At 35.4% G+C, this 25,045-nt stretch overlaps 1 protein-coding gene across 2 annotated transcripts in view; it reads left to right on the top strand.

Annotated features, from left to right (window-relative positions):
- The first annotated feature begins 7,351 nt into the window (after positions 1-7,351).
- The window catches only part of osbpl2b (oxysterol binding protein-like 2b), a 30,889-nt gene continuing 13,195 nt past the window's right edge, over positions 7,352-25,045 (top strand). Inside the window, exons 1-7 of one of the 2 annotated variants that reach the window (XM_067371287.1) lie at positions 7,352-7,449; positions 18,444-18,559; positions 20,403-20,526; positions 20,781-20,856; positions 22,302-22,436; positions 23,032-23,129; positions 23,312-23,494. In XM_067371287.1, the coding sequence (XP_067227388.1) occupies positions 18,523-18,559; positions 20,403-20,526; positions 20,781-20,856; positions 22,302-22,436; positions 23,032-23,129; positions 23,312-23,494 (653 nt within the window). In that variant the 5' untranslated portion in view covers positions 7,352-7,449; positions 18,444-18,522. Of the gene's footprint in view, positions 7,450-18,164; positions 18,302-18,443; positions 18,560-20,402; positions 20,527-20,780; positions 20,857-22,301; positions 22,437-23,031; positions 23,130-23,311; positions 23,495-25,045 lie in introns of those variants that run through there. The other variant, XM_067371288.1, reaches the window with a different exon arrangement.

The following is a 25,045-nucleotide window of genomic DNA, read 5'->3' as shown; positions in this document are numbered from 1 at the left end:
AAAAAAGGCCTTCTGAAGCAAAGCGATGTGTTTGTGTAAAAAAAAAAAAAAAAAAATCCATATTTACCAAGTTATAAAGTAAATTATAAAACGGTTAGTTCCTGTCCTCGATTAAGGATAAAACACGACCGCTTCACCCAACAATTCTGTGTATCACTACACAACACCCTTAGCAACCACTCTTAGCAACATAAACTGTTTGTTCTCAATTGATATTGTTCATTTAAGCTTGCTGTATTATGAAGAAGAGTATTGTGAGAAAGAGATTTTATTAACTGCATTCAGATTTAGCATTTTCCTTCAGGTCAGTCCTATGTTCATAATAAAAATCTGTTGCGATGTACTATCTTGTCCTTTTAACAGTTAAGGGGTTTTCCCGTGACTGACAGCGCTATTCAAAGCATTTCTCAGTTCCGTGTTCACAACAATTCAGTCTTTTCAATGTAAAAGTCTTCACTACTGACTGACACACTCATAAAGACAGTATTTGCTGCCATCTAATGGCGTAATAATGTAACTTCTGTTGCTGTTCACAATCAGGGACTATTTTTTCCAGCGGAAGGAAGGCTTTAGTGAAAGTTTACTTTATGAAAGTTGCATTGATACATATTTTTGGCTTTAATATTTGTATTGTGTGGTAACTGTTTTATAAAAGCAATAAGGTACTCGAGGTTAGTGCTGTATCATGAATAAGTCACGGCTGAAGGGGTTACTCTGCTTCGCATCGTGCCTAACAACGCCCTTTTCTACAATTTCTACAATTTCAGCTATTTATCTACTGTCTTGGCTTATTCAGGAGAGACCAGGATTACCTGTCATATTTTTAACATCAGTAAATATTTCAAATCAACTCTGCTCAGATTGGTCCCTCTCTATATAGTGTTAAAGTAACACTGAAGCAGAGTTATAGTTAATGAGATAATTAAGAGATTAAGTTATGATTGATCAGTAGTGATGAACACCTGCTGTTAACAAGCAGAATCACTGAAGAGAAACACAATAACTACAAATGACTTCCAGCCACAGTCTTAGATGAAATCAACTGACGATAAAAGACATTAAATCTTTCAAGATCTGATTAAACAAATCCACAAACAACATATTATCTCATTAACTTTAACTCTTAGTGTTATTTTAACTCTATGTAGAGAGGGACCATGTGCTCTCTGAGCAGAGTTGATTTTGCTGTGTAAGAGAAAAGCATCATTACCAGCCCATTTAACACACTGACCTTTTGACCCCAGTATATTAGGTAAGTCGTTACAATGGGAACCACTGATTTCTGATAAATACCACTTTTTTTAAATATGAAATAGGTTACAGTTGAAAAAAAATCTTCCACGACTTATTCTGTATTTGTTTTTGTTTTTTGTATTAGCAATAATGTAATAATGTTGGCTCTTAATTGTATTAATGTGTCCCAGTGGGGTTTTAATGCATTTATACTTTAATAAGTGTTGCAAAACAAGCATTTATCCCATTGTTTTTTTGCTTTGTTTTTTTTTTTTTTTTAAAATACATTATATTTACTGAGATACAGCTCTTGTCATTGATCTTTTCTTCTGTGCTGAATACTGTCTGTCTAGCAGTGGAATGGGAGGCTGGATGATGAGGCAGGAATGTGCGCACAGGTCACATGCACCATAATTAGTCTGTAATGATTTCTTTATTCAGAGTCTGTGCTTCTGGCCGAACACTAGAGCCTTATTAAGGGCCTCTTCTGGGACCCTCACACAGGTGGCGCTCCCTGAACTTCACATAAGCACATAGTTAATTGGTTCACCCACAAGAACGCCCTGCTGGAGACAGGACAGAGGAGCTGGTTGGGATCTGTGCTGACTGAGGCGTTCTCAATGCCACATGAAAGAAGGGGATTTGTCCCAATCCTCCAGAGTCTTTGAGACCGAGAGGCTTCACTTAATCTTTTATTGATTGACTGACGGATGGTGCATTGTGTACATGCAGTGTTTTCTTTTTATGTACTTTTGTAGTTTTATTTATCAAATAGAGCAAATTACATGGTAAAATCTGTTAAGCCTCTAGATCTTGCATGAAGAGCAAAACTGGCAATGCTCGTCAATACACACAATGGCATTATTTGCTACAAAACTGGCGTAAAACATATTTACAGTACTGATAAATAAGACTTTCAGAAAATGGACTGCACTTGTTTCCTGTAAGACAGCAATTATCTGTGCAGTTTTGAGACGTTATGGGATTTTGTTACTGTTATGACTGTAATGGCTGTCAGCAGCCTTGCCACACTAGACTGAGGAATGTAAAACCCACAGGGAGACACAGAAAATATCCCCTGTGCTGCTGGATATCACATATTCTATTTCATGGTGGGCTTAATTAATGTTAAACAGTATTTTAGTTCCCTGTCCTATATACTTGGCCTACATAACTGTGATAATGATACTAACAGGATTGCCTGCTGTTGTTGCTCTGTCTCTGAGGAGGGAGAGTGTGTGAGGACTGGGACCCGCAGTCCTCTCGTCTCCATGTAATGGTTGTGGTGGCGACAGTGACGAAAGTGGATACGTAAATCCTTATTGGTCTCGTCTGATGAGAAATGCATCATGTGGACTCTACACATTAAGACATGCTTAAAAAAAGAGATTTTTAAAAATTAAAAAAAATAATAATAATAACAATAATCTTTTTTTTTTACTTTATTTTTATTTAAAATTTTACCTAAATAAGTAAAAATATATTAAGAAAAATATTTAAATAGCAGAAAACAATTCAAGAAATTCAAGAACAAGCCCATATCATTACAACCACCAATTTAATATTTGGTGTCCTTTAAAAATAAATAAATAAATAAATAAAAAATAAGATAAAATAAAATAAAATAAAATAAAATAAAATGATAAAAGATAATAAAATAAATAAATAAATAAATAAATAATAATAAAATAAAATAAAACAATAAAAAAGCCACAAAAATACATTTCCATGTTTTCTTGGTAATGATAATCATTATATATGTTAGATAAACTATTATCTACAACCACCAATTTAATATTTGGTGTCCTTTTAAAATAAAATAAAATAAAATAAAATAAAATAAAATAAAATAAAATAAAATAAAATAAAATAAAATAAAATAAAATAAAATAAAATAAAATAAAATAAAATAAAATAAAATAAAATAAAATAAAATAGAAAAAAATAAAAATAAAATAAAAAATAATAAAAAAGCCAAAAAAAAATGCATTTCCATGTTTTCTTGGTTATGATAATCCTTTTATATGTTAGATACACTATTATCTACAACCACCAATTTAATATTTGGTGTCCTTTAAAAATAAAATAAAATAAAAAAATAAAATAAAATAAAATAAAATAAAATAAAATAAAATAAAATAAAATAAAATAAAATAAAATAAAATAAAATAATACATAAATAAATAAAATAAAAAAGAAAAATAAAGAAAGCTGAAAAACACATTTCTATATTTTCTTGCTTATGATAATTCTTACAAAAAAACTCATTTCCATGTTTTCTTTGTTATAATTTTTACATATGTTAAATAAACATTATCTAACATAAAATTAACCCATTAGTAAAACTATAAAGTGATCAAACAAACCTTTTTCTTTTAAAGAAAGATATTTACAACCCTGTTTGTGTGTGTGTTATTCAACAATTGATATAAGTTATTAATCTTCATTTAAATGTGCCATATTTGATAATAGGGTTTGGAAATTTCAACCTTCATAAAACCAATGGGGAAAAAACAGCTAATATAATATTTAATTTTACCTCATGAGGATGTCAATCAGCATTTTTTAAAAGTTAAGCATCTCATTTCCATGACTGTTTGTTAAAATACTTTTTATGGGAGTTTTACGCCCTATTTAATACCCAGTTTTTATCACAGAAGCTTTGAATTTGTGTGATAGATCAGTGGGATGAAGGAAATATAAATAGGTTCTAATAAACACAAGTTTCTTTGCTATTTCTATGCCATAGAATCGACATTAATGAGCTAGACAAATTACATCTTGGTGGATATTACAACATCTGTGTCAGAGACATGAGCTCAGTACACAGAATGAAGCAAATCATTCAACAGATGTGCTGTGTGTTAATTTAGCCACTAGCGCCACCTCGTGGTCACATTAAGCAAGCACAACACAGTTATCACTTCGAAGGTTGAAGAAGTGACAGAGGATAATAAAAAACAGACACCTTAAAAAAGAAATGATCCTACAATGTACTGAATAAATGATCATGTTTTACTTTTGCTTCCAGCCTCCACGTTACGATATAAAGATGCGCTGGACACACTCTGAGTCAGATTCATGTATCAGTGATGAGAGCGCACTTCTTTCTGTGCAAGCAGAAACAAAGCCATGTTGTGGAGGGTCAGTGGGTGTAATTGGCGTGTGTAATGCTGGATGAAAGAGTCTCTTTTACTGTAGTCAAGCCCCATTCTTTAGTCCTCTGAGATCTGTTGGAACAACGTTGCAGGAATAATTGTACCCTGATGGCGGACAAAACGGCATGATGGTTCTTGATGAAATGTTTACAATGTGCCTCTACCACTGTGTTTTATTGCTGATAGCTGACGGGCTGCTCATGGATGAATGTGTGGCTTTAGGCTCTAGACAAGCACAGATTTATCTCATCGCTGGATAACTGTTGCATCATACAATGTATTTAGGCCAATATGTCAAAGTGACAAAGTTTTGACCTTTCAGGGCTCTTCCTCTTTGTGAGGATCAGAGGTGGTTTCCAACACACACACACAGGGAATAACAAAATACATGTAACTCAGTTACGTATTTAAAATACAATATTTGAGTAGCTGTATTTCACTACAGTTACATTATTTTAAATGGGTGGCAATCAAATTACAGTTACATTTGAAAAGTATTTTAGATTACCAAAGAGATTACTTTGAATTTCATTTAAACATTAATGCAAACTGTGACGGGTAATTCATGTAGAAAGCAGTTGGTGATTCTCTGACTCTGACAGTTTGCGAAAGCATCTGCTACATTTCTGCTCATAAGTTTCATTCCCCTTGCAGAATATGCAACATTTTAATCATTTTAACCAAATAAGAGGGATCATGAAAGCAAGTTATTTTTATTTAGTATGTCCTGAATAATCTATTTCACATAGAATATGCTTACATATATTCCACAAGACAAAATGACTGAATTTATAAAAATTGCCCCATTGTGATAGTTGTTTGTGAGTCCCTAACTGTAAAAAAAATGGTAATTGCAACTTATCTCACAACTCTGACTTTTTTCTTGCAATTGCAAGTTTGCATCTTACAGTTCTGAACTTTTTTCTCAGAACTGCGAGATATAAACTCATAAATGAAAGTTATAAAGTCAGAATTGCATGATTAAAAACTTGCAATTCTGACCTTTTTCTCGCAACTCTGACTTTTTTACTGGGAAATTGCAAGTTTATATCTCAGAATTATGACTTTATAACTCACAGTTGCGACTTCACGTCATGCAATTCCAAAGTATTCTAAAGTATTTAGATTAAGTTACAAAACTTGAGTAATCTAATGAAATATATTACTTTTTAAAGCATGTATTTTGTAATTTGTAGTGAAATACATTTTAAAAGTAACCTACCCAGCCCTGCACACACACACACACACACACACACACACACACACACACACACACACTTCAGTAAGTCCAATTAAGCAGTAAGGTCAGGGCAGGTCAGCTGTGCCGCTGGGAACAGTGGTGTATATCAGTGACGTCTGCCTCCATTATTAATGAGAGACATAAAACAAGAGCAAATTTATATTTATAATGCACAAGTTTTTCATTACACTCAATAAATTTCCTGCTTTCACACAGCAAAATTTGAGAATCACAACATGCAAACAGGTCTATTTAACTTGCTTCTCTGTGCTATTTTACATTTTCCTCTGGTAATGAGTTATATGTATTCACTAGGCATGAATATTATTGGCTAAAATGAAACAGGAGTAGCCACTGAACAGACTGAAACATATGATAAGGTTGTGCTGTTCGGTTCAATAACTTGATGTCAAGATAATGTGTAATAAATGACTGGAGTGAGAGGCAGTATGGGTGTTGCTCAGAGAATATGTAACAAAATGTAGACTATTCACCATAACAAAATGACTATCATGATCATTTATGAATTAAATCATTACATCAAATAATTAAAACTCTATGCTAGCATACATAAAGCACATTTATTTATTGTTACATATTTAGTCATTTAAAAGTTGAGTTTAAGAGAGCAAAAGCTGCATTATAAAACACTTTTTTTTGTTTTTATTTTAATGAAAATAGAACAATTTACAAACAGAGCATAGCATAAGACAGTGCAGAGTATGACATTTATCAGTAACAGGGGATCCGAAAATAAAATCATAATATTTTAAGCATGTTAATGACTTTGTTTTTTAACAATTTCAGAGAAGATATAAAACAATCAAATTCCACTAAAAATTCCTTAAACATTGGGGATGAATTTAAGCATTTTTGGTTTATGTATATGAAATTTTGAGTAAGTTAACAATGTATTCAAGACCTTGTTTACATAGGTGTTTTCACAGTACACGATAATATCATTTAAATAAAAACAATATTTATCCTTTACTAGATTAAAAAAATCCCTTCCAAACATGTTGGGTAATTTTACAATCAAAAAACTAATGTGTTGTTAACACTTCTTTCTCACTTTTGCAAAAGGAGCATAAATCATCAATATCAGAGTTTCTTGAAATTATTGATTTAACAGGGCAGATGGAATGCAACATTTTTAAATGTATTTCTTTAGTTTTGTTATTGATATGCATATTCCAATTCCAATTAAGGAATTGGAATATTTCCTTAATACTATTCCAATATTCCAATTAAGCCTTCCAATTAATAATAGAGTTTTCCTCTAGGTGTTGTTTTATTTTGTTTTTGGAAAATTAAAAAAATATGTTTGTTCTTGCATTTTTTCATTTTGGTTTTGTCAATATTGTAGAGTTATAGTGAATATGACTTTTATCAAGATGAACAAGAGTAGGAGGAATAGCTTTAATGCACAGGGAAACTGTGGGTTTGCTTTTTTATTATTATTATTATTATTATTATTATTTTTTTTTTTTTGATGGCATGCGAAACAATGTTTAATAGTAAAAGCATTGTAGTCCAGCACCACAAACATTAAAAACTTTTTAATTTTATTATTATTATTATTATTATTATTATTTTAAATGTGGGTTTGCATGAAGCATTATAAAACACATTATTGTGCAAATGGTCTTGCTCTGACGTAACCCGTCAGGCGACGAAATTCCTGCGATATAATTGGCTGAGAGACACGTCAATCAAACCGCCCATCTCGGTCTCTTCCGGCTGTGTGTCAGCCCTCCAGCAGCAGCAGCAGCAGCATCATCCCTGCCCGAGAGAAGCGGAGTCCAGCCACCATCACAGGTACCCGCCTGTCCTCTGTAAAGTATCTCTTTGGACTCTTTCTCAGAAGTAACTAAGGTTTTAAAGCGACGCTTTCCAGCGGAAGTAAAGCTCTCGAGCCGTTGCTAAGTGAGTTTGTCAGTTAGCTGCTGGAGCTTTAGCCTGTTAGCATCTGTTTACAGAATCCTGCATAACCTACACAACATTTACAGCGATTACTGGCAAAACCCAGCGATTTACCTAGCTAAACCCTCCGAAATACTGTCTAGATAGGCAGCTCACTAGGATTTAGGACACAGCCCTGATTTGTGAGAGTGTCAGCTGCTGAATCTTTGGGTTTTGTTGTGAATTTCCCCTGTTGACAATAAACTCAGACACATAACATTCAGAAAAGCCTTGTGTTTTGATGTAGAGTATGTGGTTTAGAGGGTGAAGCCTGTCGTGTTGAGTTTGAGGGCTGCTCAGCTGTCATTTCCTCAGCATATTTCCTCATTAAAAGTAAACAGTGAAGGTTTTGCTTTCCAGATATCTGTTGAAGTGACCTTAACTACTTCGTGTTGTTCCTTGGGGCTTTATATGCCAGCATGTTACACAACTTGCTCCATACATGACTGTCTGAGACAGATCTTCTTGACTAGCTCATCTTTCTTTGCTGTATTATAAGGTGGATTTTCAAATGGGGTGTTTGTTTTAATGTTTGACTCATTTGCATTGTCGTATTGACTCATGTAGGTTTCTCGGCTTTTAATCTGATAGAAACAAATGTCATTTCTATAAAGCATTTATAATATTGTGCTGGTCGGTACCAGTGTTAAAGGATTAGTTCACTTTCAAGTAAAATTTTCCTGATAATTTACTCACTCTCATGTCATCCAAGATGTTCATGTCTTTCTTTCTTCAGTCGAAAAGAAATTAAGGTTTTTGATGAAAATATTCCAGGATTATTCTCCTTATAGTGGACTTCAATGGACTCGGTTCATTGAACGGTTGAAGGTCAAAATGACAGTTTTGGTGCAGCTTCAAAGAGCTTTAAACAATACCAGACGAGGAATAAGGGTCTTATCTAGCGAAACGATCGGTCATTTTCGAAAAAAATATAAATGTATATGCTTTTATAAAAACAAATGATTGCCTTCCAAGCGTTTCCGCCAAAACCGCAGCTCCGTATTCTTCAAAAAGCTTACGCTGTACGTCCTACACCTTCCCTATTCAACTTACGGAACGAACGCGGCGCCAGTTTAGTTTTTTCCGTAAGTAGAATAGGGAAGGTGTAGGACATACAGCGTAAGCTTTTCAAAGAATACGGAAAGCAGAAGCACATGCAAGGCGATCATTTGTGTTTATAAAGCATATACAGTTGATTTTTTTTCGAAAATGAGCGATCGTTTCTCTAGATAAGACCCTTATAGATCTGCACGATATATCACACGATACGAAATATAACATTGAACTTGAACGCGATTATCACTTAAACGCGATTCTTAGTGCGATTATGAAATCGCAAAGTCTGCGATTGTTTTTTTGTTTTTTTATGTGCAGCTTGTCAGTGAAGTATGGCTCCAAATGCTAATCTGTGAGTTTGAGTCGCTTATAATTTTCAGACACGGGGAGCATTTATTAACATCTTGTCCAACAAAAGACAACATTTAATAACATGTTTTTACTCCAAACTCACTTCATAACGACAGTTGAGCGTCTTTCTGTGAGATGATGAGGCTTCTTACACACAATAAGGCAGTCGTGTGTTTATTAGTCATGTTTAATCAATCAAAGCATTTCAATCTTCTGTTTATTCAGCTACGGCTATATGAGACCCGTTATCTACTTCTGCGGCAGGGCATATTTGGAGTTTCTGCGCTAGAGCGCCCTCTGGCTTGCATTTACTACTGATCACGGAGCCGTACAGCTCTGACAAGCCACGCATTAGTTAATTATAGCCTTTGCCATATCATGTGCGAAATCGTGCAGCCCTAGACTCTTATTCCTCGTCTGGTATCGTTTAAAGCCCTTTGAAGCTGCACTGAAACTAATTTTCACCTTCAACCGTTTGGAGGCCATTGAAGTCCACTATAAGGAATAATCCTGGAATGTTTTTTATCAAAAACCTTAATTTTCTTTTCGACTGAAGAAAGAAAGACGTGAACATTTTGGATGATATGGGTGTGAGTAAATTATCAGGAAAATATTATTTGAAAGTGAACTAATCCTTTAAAGTGGGGCCACATTCCAGAGGGTAAAGAAGGTGTCACTGCTTTGTTTTATGTGCTTGCACATGGAGATTCCCAACACCGCCTTGACTTGCTAACTCATAGTGCACATACCTGACAGTGACATGCACCTCTCTCGAGCAGACCACATTCCAAAGGCGTCAATGAAACTGTGAGTAACGCAAGAGTCTGTGATTCATTTCTCTTCTGAAATCCTGTGGGTGTTTGTGTGTTTACCTACAGTCACTTTATAGGCAGTCATGCCCTTTCGGGTATTGCCTCAACCTTGTGCACCTATTTAACGTGGAAAGCCTTCACAAATTTACACAGATTTTGAATGCCCATCATTCATTATATTCTATACATCCGCATATGGCTTTATTGAGAATTTTGGCAACTTTCTTCTTCTTTTAAACGTATTAAAGTCACCATGAAATCAATATGGACAATTCTTATTTTTTCATGGAATATTGCAGTATTTATTAAATGTTTTATCCATGCCCGTTATTATAATTCACTCTTGTAATCTTTATACAAAGTAACTTCCCCTCTTCTTTTCTCTTCTCTTCTCTTCTCTTCTTTTCTCTTCTCTTCTCTTCTCTTCTCTTCTCTTCTCTTCTCTTCTCTTCTCTTCTCTTCTCTTCTCTTCTCTTCTCTTCTCTTCTCTTCTCTTCTCTGATGTTTAATAGCACTAGGGCGGGACAACCTGTCACACACATGACATCCCAGCAGTAGCGAACCACAGCCATCCAATTAATTCCCGATGGACAAAACCAAGTCCCACCCTATGTTTTATTTTTTTTCTTGTTCGAGAAGTCATTTCTCTTTGTCACGCACAATAGAGAAGAAAAGACCATTGTTGGGGTTACGCATTACAAGTAACTTGAGTTACGTAATCGGATTACTTTTTCGAAGCAACTAGTAAAGTAACGCATTTTATATTTACAACACATTTTATCTGAATTACTTTTTCAAATAAGTAACTGAAGTTAGTTTGTTTTCCCTTTTTATTGACTGATACTCATCTCAATGCACAAAAACAGATTCAGTATTCCTTAATTAATAAAAACGGTGAAATGCAAACTCAGAATATAGTCAGGATATAGAATATATTTACTTAAATAGTCAGGCATAGCATTAATTTAGTTATTCAAATGTAAGATGGCATAAAAAATAAATAAAGACGTACCTCAGTGTTCCTCCTCAATTCGACCATCAGTTTTCACACTTTCGTATGAAAAAATGCATCAAAAATTAAATATTTATCGTGCACATTAGTTAGACTTAATGAATTAAATGTGAGCTGACTGACAGCTGCTGCGATTTCTGTGTCATTCATTCACAGGAATAGTTGTTGTTTTTCATAAGATTTTGTGAGTACGACATACTTCACATTGACAAAATGTATTTTAAACCTAGTGATTTTATAATGTTTAATATTTAGTCAAAAACTAAACTAAGTAAAAAAAAACTGAGGAAATGGCTAATATTTGTGCAAATAAATGCTACTTTGCCGCCACCTGCTGGTTATATTGATAATTATTGTCTTTTTTATTTTTAAATAAGTGTTTTCTATCAAATGTTGAATTTCCTACATTTTGAAATGTTCGGTTTTACAAATGGGGACAATCTCAGAAGGATGAAAAAGTAATGTTTGTGGTCATCACATTAAAAATAACATTTGAAGTACTGTAAAAAAGAATGCATATGCGTGTCTAATTACAGACACAGCGTTTTTAAACAGTCCCAATAGCTTCGTTTATTGGAAAATTAGGTAAATGTGATAACTCCATTAAAATATGAATACAACATTAAAAAGTCAGCCTCTGATGATTTTGTGTTGATGAACAGCGACTACAGAATGAACAGCTAACAGTTCACCAAAAATGCCCAAGCTGTCTTAACGACAAACAGGAAGTAACCGTGCATGTAGTCAATTGTAGCACAGCTGAGATGTTTGTCTTCTTTATTGGAGCTGTGCACTCTACTGTACAGATGTGGATTTGCATTTCCTTTAGCCTAAGGCTCGAGCCCAAGGTGTACTCATACGTGTACACAGGCGCTCGACGCAGTTTAGTTGGCTTCATTTGATTGGCTTCAGTGATCAATGCTTCAAAAACATGTTGTAAATAGACATTAATGATGTTCTTCACCGAGCGCTTACACAGATACACACAGGAGCGTTTGAAAGCAGGCGTCTATCACAGACAAGTCTACTGATAGAACTGCTTTCAAAACGCTTTCAAATTCAAACACTTTTGTATGCTTTCAAACGCTCCTGTGCGTTGATCATTGAAGCCAATCAACTATCTGTTGAGCTCGTGAACACAATGGCCAATCAGAGGTGTTTACGAATCCGCTCAAAGTGTCACATTTTTAAAATTTTAGTATCGACTTGGTACTCTAGTGCGAAAGAGCCTTTACATTTGATGAAAAAGAACACAGTCCAGCCCAGATGAGAAAAAGTGATGCAAAAGTAATGTAATGCATTACTTTCCATAAAAAGTAACTAAGTAATGCAATTAGCTACTTTTTTAGGAAGTAATCCAATATTGTAATGCATTACTTTTAAAAGTAACTTTCTCCAACACGGTAATTTTATTTCATTCGACTTTAAATATATTAAACACATTAAATGCACAATAAATTCTGCAGATTTACCCCCACAAATCTTTTCTTCTTTTCCCAAATTGTTCTCAGAAATGAGCCAGCATCTCTTTTAAAAATTGTCAAGGGAGAAGACGTAACCGTAATCATTATGTATTTTGGGTTTGTGTGTCCCATCTGCTGTTATTTTTTGCCAGGTTCTTCTTTCCTTCCTCTGGTCCAGCCGATCAGGACTGTTCAAATGCAGCAGGACCTGATTGTGTGCTGGCTCTTTTAAGACGCCGCACCTGCACCTGAGCCGTTATTTTTCATCCAGAAATATAGTGCCTGGTTATCAGTTGCCACGACACCAGTATTCGTCTCTGATTCCGTATTGGTCGCTCCCGGGAACGCTGTTCGTAGATCAGAGATCATTACTGCAGCACAACACAGTGTCTCATGGGGCGGCTGAGACGTCTGTGTTATTTTAACATTTCAACTGATTGCAGAACACTTGTTTTCCCATGTAGGTGAAAGTGCATCAGAGATAATGTATCAGATTCTGTTGAAAACCTTGAGCAATACGGTCTCTCTCTGGCTTTGTCTGTCTTGTTTGATTTCAGGGGACTGATGGTGTCTCCTGTTGACCCTTTGCTTATTTTGATATAGGCTCTAATGTGTGTTTAAGGGGATAGTTCAACCAAAAATCTAATTTCTGTCATTATTTGCTCGCTCTCATGTCATTCAAAACCTATATGGCTTTCTTTAATGGAGAGGTTGATCTAATTTCCGTTCAGCAATCACAACTCAATAATCCGGTTGCCATGGTGAACAGCCCTTTGGATGGGATGATTATCAGTGAATAATAACTCTTCCAGCCTGTTTTTCACTCATAGCTGTCATATTACTTATATAGTAAGTCAACAATATATCATTTAAATTAATAAATATATTGTATTATTATACCATATATTGTTTTGTTCTTGCCCAAATTATTCAACTACTGGAAAATGTCCCAATGCACAATACTTATTTTATACTTAATTTTAAATATATCGTCTGAGAACCTCTTTGAACTGTCTGTCTTTTATTTGTTTTTCTTTTAATTTCTGCTTAGTATTCTTATGTTCTGTAATGCTTGTCACCAAATAAGGCATTAGAAATGCTATAATGTTCAGTGTAAGTTAGAAAGTCATGAGGATGAGTAAATGTCAATGATAACAACAAAATTATTATTATTATTATTATTACTTTTAACTATTCGTTTAACCCTTTCGCACATAGAAATCACTACAGTGGACAGCTATTCAAAAAGCCATTCCTTGCGTATGCATGGGTTTTTAATTGCACAGTTGCACATCAAACCACTACAGTGGACACTAGTGCATCATCCTATACACTGCCACCAAGTGGCAAGCCGTTGTATGTAGAATTTTGTTTCTTCTCCAAACCAAGATGGCCGATGGCCAGTCAGAAATGCCAAGTTGCTCCAGAATATCCATCCATTCCTTCTATCCTAGGAGACTCTTGGAGGGAAAAGTTGTTACATCTAAGGAATCATATCATTGTTAAACTTTCCAAGTATTGATTTTAGATTGGGAGGAAATTCTGATTAATCGTCTGTCCACTGAATTCAACATCACTATTACTGTGACTGTTGTTCTTGAAAATACTTCATTTGCGGTAACGTTTTTGTTGTAACTGTATTTGTGTTATTAGAATGTAATTTGCAGTTCAAAAAAGTAGTCTGATTATGTAATGCTTGTTACTTGTAATAAGTTTCTTTACTCATCCAAAGAGTAATGATTATGTAATGCATTACTTAATGCGTTGCTTTACTAGTTACACCAAAAAGTAATTGATTACGTAATGCATGTTACTTGTAATGTGTTACTTTACTCAAAACATCCAAAGAGTAATGATTATGTAATGCTTTACTTGTTACATCAGAAAGTAATCTGATTATGTAATGCAAATGTATTTTACTTGTAATGCATTACTTTACTCGTAACATCAAAAAGTAATCTGATTACATAATGCATGTTACTCGTAATGCGTTACTCATAACATCAAAAAAGTAATCTGATTCTGTAATGCAAATGTATGTTACTTGTAATTAGGGCTGACCGATATATCGCATGCGATTGTCACGCGCATTTTGTCAGTAAAGCCGGTTCCCTGATTACCGCTAAATCGCCATCACCTGCTTTCAAATGGAGCGGCATTTAATAGACAGAGCCGTAGTTCACTGACAAGCCACGCAATATCGCATTCATTATCGAAGGCGATTCATCTGCGATATGAACGCGATATTGCATAGCTAATCAAGGAAACGGCTTTACTGACGAAATGCATGTGACAATCGCATGCGATATATCGTCGATATATCGACGGGCTGCCCACTTTTGGGCATTATTGGTATTTTGGTTACACAATAAATTGTATTTGATTTGATTTCGATTTAATTCATAATAAATTATTGTAGTCTCCCCCACAGGAAGAAAAGACTAAGAACATTATTTGACACACATATTAATTCATTTCATAAATTTTACTAGGAAAATCTGTGTCCCATTCACTGAGAGAGACACTATATTACAGCAAGGAGAACATAGGAAAAGGTGAACCATTTAAATGTTGTAATTTAGCATAATTTACAATGCATAATAATGCATAATGTTAGTATGTAATTAAATGTAATATGCTATGTAATTAAAATTAATTTCAATAAATAAAAATACTGTTAAAAATCACACATTATTTGTTTGTCACATGTAGTAGACCATTTTTGTGCCTTGGGTAATAGGAGGATTTTTCGCCCCGGCTACCACCGCAAGTATATTTCAAACCTGTGGGAAGCACTGACATAACACAAGCTACATATGATACATATTTCTAGTACCAAGAATGTGGACAAGTGACACAGATTGATCATTAAAACAGTGTATACATGATGCGTTGATTCTAGATAACTAGCGAGGCACAGATACAAGACACATTCATTAAATTCTTTATTTCTGCAATGTTTTGAATGAACAACGCAGCAGTGCCACATCTCTGGATAGGCTAACAAAAACATTAAACACAACGTCTCTTACATAATTGTCGCATCTCATGTGCCTCTGATAAGACTGCCTGATGCACTCCTAAAATTCGAATGCATTCGAATTTTTTTTTTTTATTTTAAATTTCACAATTATTCGAAATTCGAATATTAATTTGACAGCCCCATTTCCCTGTACCTATAAACAAGAGAGAGCAAGTAGTACAACTGATTCTTGAGACAGGCCCTTTTAAAATAACTATTTTAACTTGACACGGTGCATTAAAATCACAGTACTAACTGATTAACTCCTGTCAAACCTGTTGCGACCAAAATAGTCTGAGCTCTTATTATGATGCAGGCAGGCAGTGCAAACAGACAGGCTTTTGAAGTGTTTTTCATCCAGTGAGTCTTCATCAATACCCGCCTTTCAATCAAATAACACCAAAGCCTATCATTTTCTTCTTAAGACAAAAAAGATGTTCTTAGAAAATATTTTAGAAGTTCTTAATTTTTTAAGAATTGCAATTAGGAACATTCTTACGAACTTCTTTGAATTTTCTTAATATTTTAATGAATCCTGACCCAGGACTTGGTTTTTTTATGCCCTGAGAGCAATAAAAACACGTAGGAAAAAAAATCCTGACTGAGGTTGTCATAATTCATGCATGAAAGGGTTAATATAACATTCCACACGTTCACATCCCTTTTCTGCTTTCAAACCGACTGTCTGCATTTTTTTGAAAAACAGTTAATGTTAAGAGTTGGTGTGACCGTGACAGAGACAGCTGAAAGTTGTCCTCCATGCTGCAGTTAGAATCATTTCCTACCCTTTGATTTACTCATGACACGAGTCATCTTTGTGGCCTGACCCTTGACCTTTGCCCTTTAAAAACTCATAAATAACCTTTCTTGATGGAAACGAAGCATCACATGGTTTGGGTCATCAGAAACCAATTAGACCTTGCAAAATGGTTGATGCTTTTGAATAGTTGTTTGAAACTTGTGAACAATGGGTTGATTTATAGGTAAGGAAATAGGGCTGTCAAATTAAAATTTGATTTTCAAATATTTGTCAAATTTAAAATCTTTTTGTTTTTGCTGAGTTTTGTTGTTCATTCAAAACATTTTTTTTCTATGTCAAATTGTGCTAGATGGACATATTTGACCATTGCAATCACGTCTCGCAAAAGAGAGAGCTGCAAGTTTAGAAAACCCATGTAAATTTAAAAGTTCAACTTTTAAAAACACCTTGAGACTTTTTGTGGGGTCAAAACTGGATAGAACACAATGCTCCCGATAAATTATTTGTTATTAAAGCAGCTATGTTCGCAAATCTCTGTAATTTGAACAGAAAAGCACTTATAACGAGGATTTGTGAGCATGCAGAACTCGGCACTGAACAAAAACTCTGGCGTTTTTGAGTGGTGAGTAGATTCTAACTGAGGGTACATTTACACAACAGCGATGTAAAAAAAAAATAAATAAAAAAATGTTTTTATATACACTGTCAAAATGATCCCCGTTCACACGGATCTCCGAAAATGACTAAAAACGCTGTATTATGCATGCAAGGTCAGTAGATGGCGATGTCACTTTGTAAAGAATGATTACATGCCTGCACACATACGCATTCTTTTACAGAGTGTGCATGCTGTCACTGTTTTCACAGATCCACATTTTTGTTGTTTATACGGAGATAACAGTATCATTTTTCAAAAGTTTGCATTTTCAGACCCCCAAAACGCTGTTGCCACATAAATGAATGGCCAAAACGCATAATCTTTCAGTTTTTAGTTGAAAACGGTGTTGTGTAAACACCCCATTAATCACCTCTGATTGGCCATTGCCTTCAAGAAATCAACTGATATGTTTGTGATTGGCTACATTGCTCAATACTGCAAAACACGTTGTAAAGAGAAACCTTTGACGCTCTCAAGAGCGCAAACACCAAATCTTTTTTTTTTTTGCCAGTATGATATTATTACAGATAAAACTGTAGACTCCTAGATCAGCAGGTATAGGCAGTCATCTAAAAGCAATCAGAAGCAGCAGCAATTGGTCCTAAATTAAGAAAATTCCACACTAATCCCACGTCCGTGGGGGCTAAGCCTCCGCCTATGGCACATCTCTTCCCAAAAGGCGCACAGTTTTAAGTATCAGTCACAACTGTAACACAATCAATTCAAAGTTTACTCATTAGGGCTATGGAGTAATAGTGAGACATGGCTTAGCAGACACCATGAATTGTCAAGGTAATTTGTGGAGTGATTTGTCATAATAAGAAAGTTATTTCCTAAATATGCAGAATGGTTGGTGGCACTTGTCTAACGAAAATGTCTAAGGTTTATTATTTAAAAGCAATAAACGTTATGCAACATAGCCTGCTTGTTATTTGGCACCTTGATTTGCATATTTGATGTAATAGCGAGTCGGCTTATTGATTTTTGGTGTTTCCTGTGGCTCTTGTTTTGTAAAAACATTTTCTGAGATAGCAAAGAAGTCATGATAGTTGAAGAAAGACATGAGCGTAAGAATTCAAAATGGGTACTGCTTGATTTGTCTTTGCTTTTCATGTTACGTAAAGACTTCAGAGTTGTCCTGGGGCTGTAATAAACTGTTAGTTGCTCTCTAGTAATTTGTGCTCTGGGAATTCATTGAGCCTAAATGGCAGTCTGCTAGAACAGACCGGGAGAGACATTCAGCAAGCTTTCTTTAACTTCTCAATGGCTACATAAAGTTGCATAGCTGGCTAATAGACTTTAACCGTGCTAGAATTGTTCCCTCAGGTATTGTCTAGACTGAGATAAGGCTGTCCTGTGTGCGTCACAGTACAGATCTGTCAGCTTACATTCTTTGGGAGGAGATGGTTCAAAGTTTATTTCTATATCAAATATGTTCCTGCATACAAGCCCATGGGAGGAGACCTGCAGTGGCTCCACCTCTTGTTTCAAGAGCAGCCGGCTAGTTTCAGTCAAACATGACAGATGAATGGATGCATGAATGAACGTAGGCTCTAAGATCATTGGAGGAACAGGTGAATGATGGGATTTTTGTTTTTTGTATATGGGAAGCAGCATATGGGCTCTCAATATGGCATCTTAAAACTGTTCAGAGGTGTATTGTTGAGTTGTTTTCTTGTGCATGGTTTTGATATTGACTATTTTGTCTCTTTACAGGTGTCCCTGTTTCCAGAGACAAGAAAGCAAAAGAGAGACAATGTTTTAGAGACCTTGTGCTGTCAGCCCATTCTCTACAATGAACAATGAAGACGAGTTCTATGATGCCGTCACAGGTGAGAGACTTTTTTAAATGGATGGTAGGGCTGCACAGTTAATCAAAAAAAATAATCCGTAGTACGGTTACAATTTAATAAAGTGTCCATTTAGATCTACTCCTGCTGCTTTTGCACTGTAACCAATCACATACATGATTGAATTGCCAATAGGTGCCTCTAAAATTTGAAGTCCTAAACGGAAATTATTCAACAACTTTATCCGTGTAACGACACCTCTGTGACACAAGCCTGTCTGGAGCTGTCGCATGTCATGAAAATATTGACATTCTCTCAGCGCTGTCTGAGTTCACACACAGCAGTATCAAACAGCTGTGTTTTCTGAGGGTAATCTCATTTGTTCCCTATTGTCAGTGTTTTGGCCACTGTTGACTTTGGCCCTAAGCCGTGTGTGTTTGTTATGACAGAGCGGTCGCAGTGCGCCGCACCAGTCTGGTGTCAACTTACCAAGTTATCTGTTGATAACTTCAATTATGTAGTGCTGCGTTCAGATGGTCTGATGGCTTCTGTCATTGCAGAGATGAAAAGAGATGAAAATAATGTAATGAATAAATAAACAAGGCAATATGGACATCGGCGGGTCATTGTGCTTGAAACTTGAAGCCTGATATCAACCAAGTCGCTCATATCAGGTGGTACAAAACATGAAGGAACCACATTTTATTCCATGTTATGAAATGGTGCCATAGTTAATAACTGAATATTGATATCATACAGAAGATATTTGTAAGTCTTTCGAATTTAATATGCATGGTCTTTTCCAAAATTTGGTGGAGAGATATTTTTAAAGACAATGTTGGCTACAAATGATATTATCATTCTGTTTTATAAAAACCTTTTTTTTTTAAGTTATTAGTATTAATATTGAAAATATTGAGCACTTATTTAAATCATAATGGCCATATAGGACAATAAAACCAATATGGCCATAATGTGTCTTCCTACATGGTGGTTTAAGAAATGAAAATCTACACACTCATTATCAAGAATGATTTTATATATATATATATATATATATATATATATATATATATATATATATATATATATATATATATATATATATATATATATATATATATATATATATATATATATATATATATATATATATATATATAAACTGTCCTCCATAAGTTTGGAAACACCCCTGGCAAAGTGTGGTTTTGGACCGGTAGGTGGCGCTGCGCCGAAACACTGCATGGTGCCTCAGGTCATGCTTGTCATGACATGTACCAAGTTTGGTCTGAATATGATAAAGTGTTACAGAGATACAGCCTTACTTCTGTTTTCGCAAGCGCTACGTACAATTCGTTTGCGAGTTTTTCGAAAACGGTTTGAGCAATCGACTTGAATTCCATAACTTTTTGTCAGCATCGTCTGAAGATGATCTGGTTCAATTTTCGTGAAAATCGGAGTAACGGCCTAGGAGGAGTTCGAAAAAGTAGGTTTTTCAGAAAATTCAAAATGGCGGAAAAATTTTCATGACGGAAAATGACGTCATAGGGTGCATTCGATTCAGCTTGACCCAATTTTGTTTCTAGCCCTTATGGTTCTAAAGTTATTAACATAAACATAAGTGCAACTTTGGACAGCTGGTGGCGTTAGAGGGATTGAGTTAGAGATTCCAAATTTGCTATGGACATAGATCAGACTGTCCTCTAACTGTGTGTCAAATTTCATAACTTTCCCGCAAACGGTTCTATGGGCTGTCATAGACTTCAAGAGCGGAAGAAGAAGAAGGAAAAAGGAAAAAAAAAGAACGCCAACAGATACAATAGGTGCCTATGCACCTTCGGTGCTTGGCCCCTAATAATAATAATAATGTTCTTGTGTGTCTCAGGCTTGGATTCAGACGAGTCGTGTGAAGGCACATCAGAGGCCAGTTTTAAAGACGCTGTAGTGTATGACGGTGCTCAGAAGAACAATGGAGCAGTTCCTCAGGAGAACGGAATTAAGAAGCGCAGGTAGAGCCAGATTCCAGCGCCGTGACCCATATAACCTTTATTATGCTCTTTGTCTCTGTTCTTTCTCACTCTCTCTCTGTCTGTCTTTTGTCTTTCTATCTTTAGAATCTTATTTTCATCTTATGTTCATAGGTCATTCTCATTCATTTATAATCTGCAAATCTGTGCATAGTTCTACAGTCAAACATACTGTTACACTTAAGAGAGTGTCTCTGCATGTTTATGAATAAGAAATTGTTCTTCTGCCCTTTTAGGTCGTCTCTTCCTGCCCCTATGTTCTCCAGAAATGATTTTAGTGTATGGAGCATTCTCAAGAAGTGTATTGGACTGGTAAGGATAAGTAATTAATCATTTTAGCAGCAAGTTTTGCATATTATTATGAATGCATTAAGAATGGGTCAGGATGGTTAATGTCTATTTGTAAGCTTATGTACCCATGTACCAAAGTTGACAATTCATTTTTATTGGAATATTGCAATGTTTATTATAATTGATTGATCCGTGCATGTCTTTTTTTTTTTAATTCATGTGCCCTCTTAATCTTTAATCCAAAAAACATTATCTTCCCCTCCCATCTATTCTCTGATATCACATCACCGGTGCGAGGGCGGAGCGATAATAATCCCTCGCCTCTAGCGCCTGTCACTCACATGAGATCGCAGCAATTAACAAGCGACATTGATCCAATTATTTACCGAGGGGAAAAATCAAGCCCTGTCCCATGTCCCTTTTTCTCATTTGAGAAGCTTTTTCACTCTGAGATACATCACACAATATGGAAAAGAAAATGTCATGCCAAATACAAATTATTTTTTAGCTTTAGTATTTTCCTTTTTAATATATTTAATTTTTATTTATTCTTTAAAGGGGTTAAACAACTTCTTAGAGAGGGTAAAATCTACTAAAATCTAAATTAGGGATGTTGTGATATACCGTATACCGTGTTAATATTGTGTTAATTAGGAGTGACGAATTGGCGATAACCGTAATCATCTTTTGTGTTTAACGGAAGAAAGAAACTCGTACAGGTTTGGAAGAATGTAACGTAATGCTATGTGGGCATTATACAGTGCAAAACTCTCACATGTAACTTATGTTTCATTCATACTCTACATCGGAGGGCACCATCGTGCAGAAAGTCTAAAAGTGAGACTCTTAAAAGTAATAAAACCAGGAAATCCCTAATATGGACCAAGACATCCAGATATCGCTGCATATTGTTATTACACATGTTACATACACAATATATTATTATCGTGAAATCTTTTGGCCCCAATAATCGTGTAGTGAATATCGTGACAGCCATAATCCAAATCCTCACTGAGAAATCCATCACTTTCAGCAATAAATAAAGTATTAATTAACAAAAATATTTGATGGGCTGGTTTATATATATATATATATATATATATATATATATATATATATATATATATATATATATATATATATATATATATATATATATATAATATATATATAATATATATAATATATATATATATCCAGTCACATCTCACTGTTTAAGATGAAAAAAACATATCTCACGTCATTTTTCTCTATTCATTTACACTGCAACCAGCTATTTTTGAATGCAAGAATGTGTCTAGGGGCCCCTTAAGAAACACGTCTGATCACTGTCTAATGGACATAACCCTAAAGCAGAGTACTTATACAGGGTTTCCTTAGAGCAACTAGGTTGAGAATGTGTAGTTTTGCACAGCCTGTAAAGATGTTTGGTCCTACTCAGCCTGTTTTATGTTGCTGTTTTGTAGGAGCTGTCCAAGATCACCATGCCCATTGTGTTCAATGAGCCTCTGAGCTTTCTACAGAGAATCTCTGAGTACATGGAGCACACATACCTCATCCAGAAAGCCTGCTCACAGACCGACTCTATAGAGAGAATGCAGGTGAGACACACACAAGACTGATTGCTGATTTAGAATCTATACGTTTATAATATCAGTTTATGCCAGGGTTTGATTATAATTAATCGCAATTAAATCATGTCATGTATTGCAATGTATATTGTGAGGTAGTTAGCAATACCTAGTCCTAAAGTCCAATTTGTGTACTTCTGCACTATTCTACGCTGTTTTGTAGTATAAATAGCGTGAGTAGTGTTCACACTGAACATTCCAAAGAGAAAAAGGGTTAGTTCAACCCTAAAAAATGTACATTCTGTCATTAATTACCCTCATGTCATTCTAAATCTTTGGAACAGAAATGATTAACTTTAAGATAAGCTTAAATTCAATCTGTTCATCATATAAAGTGATCGAGTCGCTTTAGAAAATTGGGACTAAACCACTCAATTCATATGGATTAGTTTTACGATCTCTTTATGAACTTTTTGAAGCATCAAAGTGGTAGTTGCATAGCTGTCAATAAAGTGCATAGTGTATAGTGCCTCATTTAGGAAGCAACTCAAGTATATGCAGCACAGTTTTCTAATATTACAATCCGGCCTTTAATTTGACATGGTTTTTCTGTCTTGCTCCTAAGACGGTAGCTGCCTTCGCTGTGTCTGCAGTCGCTTCTCAGTGGGAAAGAACTGGAAAACCTTTCAACCCGCTTTTAGGAGAAACCTACGAACTCTCACGGTACAGACACGAGCAGAGCGTTTAATAACAAACTATGCTGATAAGATTTGAGGATGTTGTTAAACATTGGTTAGATCAAGATTGCTCTAAAGGGAAACTGTTCTTTGTCATTTATGTAACTCTGCTTCTTCTTCCCCTTAACGCTTCCTTCCTCTACTCTTGTTGGCTTCTCTTTCAATCAGAGAGGATCAGGGTTTCAGACTTATTTCAGAGCAGGTGAGTCACCATCCGCCCATCAGTGCGTTTCACACTGAGAGTCTGACGGGCGACTTTGAGTTCCACGGCTCCATCTACCCCAAACTCAAGTTCTGGGGCAAAAGTGTGGAGGCAGAACCTAAAGGGACCATCACGCTAGAGCTTCACAAGTGAGTGTGCCATGGTAACGTGCACATGTACAGACCCTGATAGAGATATTCCCATATATATATATATATATATAATATATAAATTATACAGGTGCTGGTCATATAATTAGAATATCATCAAAAAGTTGATTTATTTCAGTAATTCCATTCAAAAAGTGAAACTTGTATATTATATTCATTCATTACACACAGACTGATATATTTCAAATGTTTATTTCTTTTAATTTTGATGATTATAACTGACAACTAAGGAAAATCCCAAATTCAGTATCTCAGAAAATTAGAATACTGTGAAAAGGTTCAATATTGAAGACATCTGGTGCCACACTCTAATCAGCTAATTAACTCAAAACACCTGCAAAGGCCTTTAAATGGTCTCTCAGTCTAGTTCTGTAGGCTACACAATCATGGGGAAGACTGCTGACTTCACAGTTGTCCAAAAGACGACTGACACCTTGCACAAGGAGGGCAAGACACAAAAGGTCATTGCAAAAGAGGCTGGCTGTTCACAGAGCTCTGTGTCCAAGCACATTAATAGAGAGGCGAAGGGAAGGAATAGATGTGGTAGAAAGTGTACAAGCAATAGGATTGTGAAACAAAACCCATTCAAAAATGTGGGAGAGATTCACAAAGAGTGGACTGCAGCTGGAGTCAGTGCTTCAAGAACCACTACGCACAGACGTATGCAAGACATGGGTTTCAGCTGTCGCACTCCTTGTGTCAAGCCACTCTTGAACAACAGACAGCGTCAGAAGCGTCTCTCCTGGGCTAAAGACAAAAAGGACTGGACTGCTGCTGAGTGGTCCAAAGTTATGTTCTCTGATGAAAGTAAATTTTGCATTTCCTTTGGAAATCAGGATCCCAGAGTCTGGAGGAAGAGTGGAAAGGCAGACCAACTTTGGCAGACTTCTGCTGACCTACTTTATGGAGATGCAGATTTTTATTTTCCAACAGGACTTGGCACCTGCACACAGTGCCAAAGCTACCAGTACCTGGTTTAAGGACCATGGTATCCCTGTTCTTAATTGGCCAGCAAACTCGCCTGACCTTAACCCCACAGAAAATCTATGGGGTATTGTGAAGAGGAAGATACGATATGCCAGACCCAACAATGCAGAAGAGCTGAAGGCCACTATCAGAGCAACCTGGGCTCTCATAACACCTGAGCAGTGCCACAGACTGATCGACTCCATGCCACGCCGCATTGCTGCAGTAATTCAGGCAAAAGGAGCCCCAACTAAGTATTGAGTGCTGTACATGCTCATACTTTTCATGTTCATACTTTTCAGTTGGCCGAGATTTCTAAAAATCCTTTCTTTGTATTGGTCTTAAGTAATATTCTAATTTTCTGAGATACTGAATTTGGGATTTTCCTTAGTTGTCAGTTATAATCATCAAAATTAAAAGAAATAAACATTTGAAATATATCAGTCTGTGTGTAATGAATGAATATAATATACAAGTTTCACTTTTTGAATGGAATTAGTGAAATAAATCAACTTTTTGATGATATTCTAATTATATGACCAGCACCTGTGTGTGTGTGTGTGT

The sequence above is a fragment of the Chanodichthys erythropterus genome, chromosome 20 (assembly GCF_024489055.1).
Source record: "Chanodichthys erythropterus isolate Z2021 chromosome 20, ASM2448905v1, whole genome shotgun sequence".
NCBI lineage: Eukaryota > Metazoa > Chordata > Actinopteri > Cypriniformes > Xenocyprididae > Chanodichthys > Chanodichthys erythropterus.
The sequence above is the reverse complement of the archived record's forward strand: the minus strand, read 5'-3'. Positions and strand labels throughout refer to the sequence as shown.